Raw genomic sequence first — 8714 nt, forward strand, 5'->3', positions numbered from 1 at the left:
CAGCCTGGTCTACAGAGTGAGTTCCAGGACAGCCAGGACTACACAGAGAAACCCTGTCTCGAAAAACAAAAACAAAAACAAAACAAAACAAAACAAACAAAAAAAAGAATGAAGAAGAAACCTTCTTTTCAAAAAATATGTGCACTAAACCCCTTATGCAAACCTGGTGGTCCTTGATACCTGTGCAAATTATAATTGCATCAAAGACACTCCCTGAACCACCCTATGACCCCACATATCAAAAGATAAAAAGGGGTTGTGAGATGGCTCAGTATTTAGGAACACTTGCTTTTCTTGCAGAGGACCTAGGCTTGGAATCGAGCATTCACCATGACCATGTGTAACTCCAGGTCAGGGGATCCAACACCTCTTCTGACCTCCCTGGGCACCAGACACACATGTGATGCCCAGACATACATGCAGACAAAACACATACAGTAAAACAAAATGCACATAATATAAAATAAGTAATATTTTGGACAGAGAATAAGAAAAAAGGAGGGATATCCTTATGACATTTTAAGGTGTGGCTTGAGAGGCATGGTAATATGACCAATATTAAGATAATTATATGTGAATCTCTGTTGGGAAGCCCATATCCATATTTGGGTATGCCTTGTTTACAACCTTTCTGTTGACAGCCCATGTCAGATTTATCACTGATAAAAGTCTCCAACTCTGCTGCATGAAGGCTGGTCTTGAAGTTTTATTCTGTGTGAAACTATGAATCAGGTTTGGCCAGAGTTTAGGTCCTTAAAACAATTAAGGGTATGCATTAGGTTGCTGAGGATGACAGCAGCAGTACAGGAGGAGAAGGCAGGGGATATCCTTGGTGTGCTGGCTCTTGATCCTAAACTCCTTTCCAAAGGGCTCCTTTAGTGACCTAGTACATAATAGGCAACCTGGCTCTTTTGAAAATTCCCTGTCCTGTCTGTAAATCAATTTAGCATCCTCAGCACCATAGACAGATGAACTCTGCCTTCCACTGACAGCAGGTAAGGAAGAATATTTCTCTGTGTTCCAGGCCCTTCCCCCTGGGGTACAGCAAGGAGAGAAAATAGGAAAAGCTAAATTTACTGGGAACTAAAGACCTTTCAGACTAACTCTTAGAGGTTTTTGAGATATCTTTATTTCTGTGAATTATAAATCAGGAGAAGGATATTTCAGATAATTCATTTTCTGGCCCAAGACAGTGAACGCTGAACCACTGATCATGGCTGTGAGCAGAGATAAAAGGAAAAGAGAGCTAGGCCTGTGCCAGGGGCCTGCTGTCTATGCATTGATAATAGACTCATCGAAGTGGACAGGCCAGCCATCCTCACAGCCAATAACAATATATCTGAACCCTTTAGAAGCTCGGTACTCGCATGGAGGCCGGGGAGACCCTCCTGAGTGCTTGCAAGTGGTGACCTGGAAGGGATTATTGCTTATTCTTAAGTCGTCTCCATAAGGGCTTCCTTTCTCTCCACAGATGGCCTTGATGTTGTTCTTGGTATCATGGACAAAGGTGTTGACCTCTTTGCAAGGTGAGGTTAGCTCTCTTTCATCCATAATCTTGTTGCAGTATCTGTCATCCCGGCCACCTGGATGGGCATCATAGTGCTGAGTCAGGAATTTTTTGTACCTTTCATTCTCAGCCAGAGTGGGAGGGATCACAACCAGACCCAGCACGAAGACCAACAACAAAGGACCTAGGCTCATCGACATCTCTTCCAACAGTGATTCCTGCCAAGGGCAAAAAAGCAGGAGTGGTCAGGCCACAGAACTACATTCTCACTTAGACTAAGTGGATGGGGACTTTCCTCTCTGAAAGAACATGATAAAGCAGTGNCCTCAGCTACCTAATTCCATCTTGGCCTTAGCCTTCCTAACTGACTCCATGGCACAGCCATCTTCCTCTATTACTTAGGTTCACCATCTTCCATAGTCTAACAAAAATCTGTTTATATTCTTAATTCACCTATTACTTAACTTGATAACAAACATTACCCAAGTCCCTATTGAGCCCAGAAACTGTGCTAGATCCTAGGGCACAAAGACCTTTAAGATGTACCAAGGGCAGGTGAAGTATGTGTCAGTAAGGCCCAGCTACTTAGTGAACAGAGACAGGAAGATTGCTTGAATCCTGGAGTTCCACCCTAGTTGGATAATGTAGAAGACTTGTTTTGTTTTGTTTTGTTTGTTTGTTTGTTTGTTTGTTTGTTTTATGGGGGTCAAGGAAGGAGAAAAAAATAGAAAAGCACAAAACAGAAATGTGGCATCCACTGGGGAGGCATGAGGCTTCCTGAGGCAAGATGGATGAAAACACAAGAGCTGAGAGCCATGAAGAATGACTCATGGGGATCAAGAACACAGGACAGCCCGTGCCCCAAGGCTACTGAGATGGGATTCCTGGCACTCACTCAGTTCCACATCAATGAGGAAAGCTGTAGAGAAGATCACCTTGGGATGAAGGGTGCAGGTCTACTTCTCCCAGAGGGCAGAGTTGCTATGCAATGCATAGGACGAATGGAACACATTGTGTGGTACCTGAAGTGGGTCTAGAAGAGACTCTTACAGAGCAAAATGGGGAACTCAAGCTTCATCTTCAGAGTGGTCTACTTCAGAGGCTCTTTGGATGATCTGAGAGAATATTTTCTAGAGTCTCCTACATTTGTAATACTGCTAGCATGGGCAAATAATCTTACAGAGTGGTAAAACGAAACACAAAACGAAACAAAACTGAGATCTCTTCATGAAGGCAAGGGACTTAAAATTCCCTGTAAGATCTCTCTGAAGAGGAGAAGAGAGAAGATTCCTACCATCACCTCCCCAGAGTTCTCAGCTTACCCTGTGCCACGCACATCTACCAGTCACAGGCCATAGGACCAGGGTGTCTTCTTCTGGAGTTTGACCTTCTTATGGATTTATTATTATTATTTTTAATTTTTTATTAGATATTTTATTTATTTACATTTCAAATGTTATCCCCTTTCCTATTTTCCTCTCCACAAATCTTCCCCTCTCCCCCCTCCTCTTGCTCCCCAACTCACCCAATCCCTTGCCCTGGCATTTTCCTACACTGGGGCATAGAGCCTTCACAAGACCAAGGGCCTCTCCTCCCACTGATGACCAACTAGGCCATCCTCTGCTACATATGCAGCTAGAGACATGAGTCCCACCATGTATTTTCTTTGATTGGTGGTTTTGTCCCAAGGAGCTCTGCTAGTACTGGGTAGTTCATATTGATGTTCCTCCTATAGGGCTGCAAACCCCTTCAGCTCCTTGGGGACTTTCACTAGCTCATTCACTGGAGACCCTGTGCTCCATCCAATGGATGACTGTGAGCATCCACTTCTGTATTTGCCAGGCACTGACAAAGCCTCTCAAGAAACAGTTATATCAGGCTCCTGTCAGCAAAATCTTGTTGGCATATGCAATAGTGCCTGGGTTTGGTGGTTGTTTATGGAATGGATCTCCAGATGAGGCAGTCTCTAGATGGTCATTCCTTCAGTCTCTGCTCTGAACTTTGTCTCTGTAACTCTTTCCATGGGTATTTTTCCCCCTTTTAAGAAGGAGCAAAGTATCCACACTTTGGCCTTCCTTCTTGAGTTTCATGTGTTTTGCAAATTGTATTTTGGGTATTCTGATATTCTGTACTAATATCCAATTATCAGTGAGTGCATATCATGTGTGTGTATTCTTTTGTGATTGGGTTATCTCATTCAAGATGATATCCTCCAGATCCATCCATTTGTCTATGAATTTCATACATTTATTGTTTGTAATAGCTGAGTAGTATTCCACTGTGTAAATGTACCACATTTTCTGTATCCATTCCTCTTTTGTGGGACATCTGGGTTCTTTCCAGCTTCTGGCTATTATAAATAAGGCTGCTATGAACATAGTGGAGCATGTGTCCTTACTACAAGATGGAGCATCTTCTATGTATATGACCAGGAGTGTTATTGCTGGATCTTCTCTTACGGACTTTTAAAATGTTATTTCTTAGGAAATTTGAACTGGGAGATAATAGGGAGATATCAAGCAATTTCTGATCATATCCTTAGTTTTTTAGAGAAAAATATAAAAAGATCATCCTGAGACATAAAAACCTTCATCATGTTGGGGCTGCAGAGATGGCTCAGCAGTTAAAAGTGTATATTAATCTTCAGAAAGCCTGAGTTCTGGTCCCAGCACCCATACTAAGCTTCTCACATCCACTGGCAACTCAGGCTCCAAGGTATCTAGTGCCTCTGGCCTCTGTGGGGACCAGGAACTCTCTTACACATACCTGCTCACAGTCACACACATGCATACACTTAACTTAAAATAATAAATATAAAACTTTTTTAAAAGGCAGCTACAGGGAGGAAATGGCCAAGTATGTAAAAAGTCAGACTTTATGACAAGCATTTGTAATCCTGGTGCTGTTTAGGTAGAAACACAAGGATCCCTACTAGCCAGCATTGTACTTGGTGAGTTTCTGGTCCCAGAAAACGTGGTACATGGCTTCTGAGAAACACATACACACAAACTTGCACCTCCACACAAACCCCTATCATATCAGATAACCATGAGTGCCCCCACATTTAACAGGAAAAAAAATCAACTTTTATATTTTGATTTTTTGTTTTGTTTTACTTTGAGACAGGGTCTTGCTATGTAGCCCAGGCTGGGCCCAAACTCTTGATCTTCCTTAAGAATTGACACACCTAGTTTATGTGCTTCTAGGGAGGTGAAGGCAGGAGAATTGGAGGTTCAAGTTCATCTTGGGCTCTATAGCCAGTTCAAGGACAGCCAGGGATACGGGAGACCTTGTCTGTAAATGAATAAATACAAAGAATGTTGCCTCTTTCAGTCAGCCTAAGGACATGTTACTTAAAGAGAAAATCAGCCCCAAGTAAATTTTGTTTTGTTTTATCCTGCATTTTGTTTTTCACCTGCATTAAGTTAACCATTGATTTTATTTTGTGTTTCCCTTTTGTATAAGTCTGAACACTTTTACTTTTACCTCATGTGTGTGAACATATGTGTGTAAACATATGCACGCGCGTGCGTGCGTGCGTGTGTGTGTGTGTGTGTGTGTGTGTGTGTGTGTGTGTGTGTGTGTTCGTGTGTATATAGAACGCTGACATCCTGCTCAGTAGTGCAGGGTCAGGAGTATAGCTTGGAATCTAGGAGGTCGGGGTCTAAGGCTCTACTGCGCATGTGTAATACAGGCGATGGAGTGGGACGTGAAATGCCCTTCTAATTAGCATCTGACACTAGCCCTCACTTTCTGTTTCATGATAACCCCAGACTCGGTATAAGGCTATAAAGAACACCAAATTCTCGGTCATTTCACAGCACGGAAATAACAAACTTCCGCAAAGCATAGCAGATTATGATCTGTAACAGAATCCAATGTGAGTGTGTGTGTGTGTTTCATTTATTGAGAAGAGATGGTGCACAGGTGCAGAAGGCACGGCCACCCCTAAAGAGTTACCAGCACTTCCGTGTGGCGTCTGCTTCACCAGAGCTGCCGGGCTGCATGACACCCACTTGCTGAGCTCTTTACGTTTGTCTTGGGATGCTCTTCCCTGGATGTGGTTTCTCTTTTAAAGTGAGGAAGATCTGGGTGTGATGCTGTGTGCATGCCTGCAATCGCAGAGCGGGCAAGGAGGACTGGGACAGGTTTTGGGACTGACTAGCCTGGCTACCTCCAACCTAAACAAAGTAACAAGAGATGGTAATACTCAAAATGCTCAGCAGGTGGCAGCAGTGAACAGGGATGTTGGCATTCAATAGCAGGACTGTTGGCTCTTGTGAAGATGCCAACCTTTCCTTAAAACCCAGGTTATGGGGAATGGGAACTGGTAGGCTCACTCAGAGTGCCTAGACTTGCCAGACTTTGGGTATTTAGGACACCAAAGCAAAGCCATAATGTGGAGGATCCTAATGCTAAGGCTATCAAAAAGCAAATATTTACCAGCTATTGGGTTTCATGGCTGCTGTTTCCAAATACATCATTGCTCATGTGATCTTAGGTAAGCAACCAGTCCATATTTTCTGCTACTGTATAATCTACAACTGAGAGGGATCTGTATTCTTTACCTTGAATCATAGTTCTGGCTTCACAGTAGACTCTCAATATCTCTCTGGTAGTTATCTTCCTGTTTCTCTTTAGTCCTATGCTTTACCATCCAAAAATGAGAGGGGTACCAGCTTTGAATGTCTGTGGTTCTTACTAAGCTAATGGATTCTTTACCAAATCTAGCAACACTGGAATTGCAGTGGCAAATTTACATAACCTTAGTTGATGGTACAAGGTACCAAGGGGAAGAAATCAGTGATGGGGTGAGCTTGGTCCAGTCTCACCAAAATACATCCTCCCTGAAGGACCTCTGTGTAAGCCAAGCCTGTGTACCATGAACACTACACAGGGGGTTTTCATCCTAAGAAGGCACTTGCTGTTTTAGGCTTTGAAAACTCTCAGGCCTTTGTGGTCAGCAAAGCCGTTATTTGTTTCTAGTTTGCAGAAATTCCACATTTATCTTTACCAACTCACCTAATGCAGTCTCTCATTATAGTTTCTCTAAAACACCCAGAAAGCAACTTCCAGCAGAATACCTCAACCACCAGTGTCTACTGTCTACTCCCTTGAAACTGTCTCACTGTGTATTTAACTCTAAATCTCCCCTCAAAATCAAGCAAGGTATAATTGTGAGAAACAAGCGAAAGTGACATTGTTAGGGAGCTGCTTGTGGACGTTGTACATCGTGGTGCGCACTAGGCTCCGCACCACGATGTACAACGTCCACAAGCAGGGGAGTGCAGATGTAAATCTTCCGTGACTAAAGGTGCTGAACCTTAGTCACATACACAACAATGACTGTCATTCAGATTTCTGCANTGGAATAGTTCCAACNNTTGTNCANACTCAGTTTACCCATCCTTAACCAGGTAGTGCTCACAGGAATCAACCTCCTCTGGTTCTCTGGGTTGGCAGTGCTAGGGATGTATCAAACAACCTGCAGCAGGGGTGGCAATGTGATAAACACCCTTCTGGTTGGTACACTCTTGTTACTTTGTGTATCCTCTATGTATCCTCTCAACAGTCCAACCTGACTGAACACCAGATGCCTGGTCTCCCTCCTCCTCTTTCCTCCTTTCTTCCCTCAACCTACCATCTTTTGATCTTGGTCCATATTCCACTTTGTTTTTAAAGAGCATCCATATTTTTTTAAAGGAAAGAAGAGAGGAGAAAGTACTGCTGAAAGCACTTCCTGGTCTGGGGTTTTCCTTTCCTCTTTGGAGACAGGCTTTCTCTGTGTAGCCCTGGCTGACCTGGAACACACTTTGTAGACCAGCCTGACCTCAAACTCAGAGAACTGCCTGCCTCTACCACCCCAGGGCTGAGATTAAAGGTGTGGGCCACCATAACCAGACTTGGGGATTTTCTAAGTATTCCTGCCCAGCCACATGCTTGTTATGGAAGGAAACACAACAGATCACATGGCCTTCCGCAAATGGCTTCCTAAGCCTCTGGGGGCTTTTAATCACAATTTAAGAAACCCTCCTATAGCTCTACCTCCTTGCTCAAAATCCCATTAATTTCTTCCCAGATACAAACAACACCAAAAAAAAAAAAATAGTTTCATTTTAAATTTTGACTCTCGCTTATTTTCTTTTTAATGTGAGAGTTTGGATCCAGAGAGTGTAAGGGGGGTAATAGCTTTCACTAAAATAGATGAATGGCTAGAAAGAGCACTGAGGAAAAGAAGCAGAGAGCTGAGCACCCACAGGGAAGAATCTTACCAAAGCTGGCAAGCTTTCCTCCAACTGGGGATGAGTCTAGCTGTTTGCTTCTGGAGACAGGGTCCTGGGGTGTGAAGCTAGAGGCTCCTCTCAGGCTGGTAATATAGAGTGCTCCTGTGNCAGGGTNGGGAGAACCTATCTAAGGATCTTTACTTTGGCAGAGACTTGTAAACCAAGGACACTAATCATAGACAAATAATGAGTCATTTCCCCTGAGCATGACTGGGTCAAATATTAACCACCTGGTGGACCAGACATTATTTCAGGGAAGAAAGTGAGTACTTCCTGGGCTCCTCTTCTCTCCATCCATCTGCAGGAAACAAAATATGGCTACTCAACCTCCTGTTCTTTAAAGCACCGTTGAAAAAACCACTTGTCGACATCTAAGCATTTTGGGAACCATGTACAGAAGGAATTATGTATGTCTGCTCTGCTTATGAGGAAACGCCAAGATCGAACAGTAGACAAGCCACGGGGTCAGACTTCGAATAACCAGAAACTACACAGCAAGGCAGTGAAGAAGTCTACGAGAATTGTTCTAACATACACATCTTCAGGGCTGGACAGATAGCTCAGTGGTTGCGGGCACTTCCTCAGGCTTAGTTCTCAGACCAACATGGCAGCTCCCAACCATCTGTAATGATACCTTGCTCTGGCCTCCCCAGGCATTGCATATGTGTGGTACACAGGCACACATGCAGACAAATAAATACATACAATTTAAAAAAATTGTTATACATTTATCTTATATCTAGGGCATGATTGCATTATTTTAGCTCTTTGTCAATTTGTAGATTTTCTTCAATCATTGTGTAGATATTTGTGTGTGATTTAAGCTGTACTAATTTCTACAAGCAAAAGTAGAAGGAAAAAAAAAGATCTACAGGCTGTCAGTGGATGAGGTAGAGGCAGGAGCAAAGCATCTCTCACTGTGT

At 43.2% G+C, this 8714-nt stretch overlaps 1 protein-coding gene across 2 annotated transcripts; it reads right to left on the reverse strand.

The window, feature by feature from the left end:
- Window positions 1–1111: 1111 nt before the first annotated feature.
- Window positions 1112–7919, reverse strand: LOC110315719 (angiogenin-4-like). 2 transcript variants are annotated; one of them, XM_021189708.2, is made up of 2 exons: window positions 7780–7919; window positions 1112–1725 (listed from the first exon to the last, which is right to left on the reverse strand). In XM_021189708.2, exon 2 carries the CDS (start codon window positions 1705–1707, stop codon window positions 1273–1275), a length of 435 nt encoding a protein of 144 aa, XP_021045367.1. In that variant the 5' UTR covers window positions 1708–1725; window positions 7780–7919; the 3' UTR covers window positions 1112–1272. The 2 variants fall into 2 exon arrangements, 1 of the variants encoding a protein (XP_021045367.1); XR_003843216.1 differs by lacking the exon at window positions 1112–1725 and adding an exon at window positions 2398–2488.
- Window positions 7920–8714: the final 795 nt, after the last annotated feature.

The sequence above is a fragment of the Mus pahari genome, unplaced genomic scaffold, assembly GCF_900095145.1.
Source record: "Mus pahari unplaced genomic scaffold, PAHARI_EIJ_v1.1 scaffold_9216_1, whole genome shotgun sequence".
Lineage (NCBI taxonomy): Eukaryota > Metazoa > Chordata > Mammalia > Rodentia > Muridae > Mus > Mus pahari.

What these genes read in the sequence shown, in the direction of transcription:
- LOC110315719 (XM_021189708.2), bottom strand. Translation starts at nt 1,707, where the DNA reads ATGTCGATGAGCCTAGGTCCTTTGTTGTTGGTCTTCGTGCTGGGTCTG.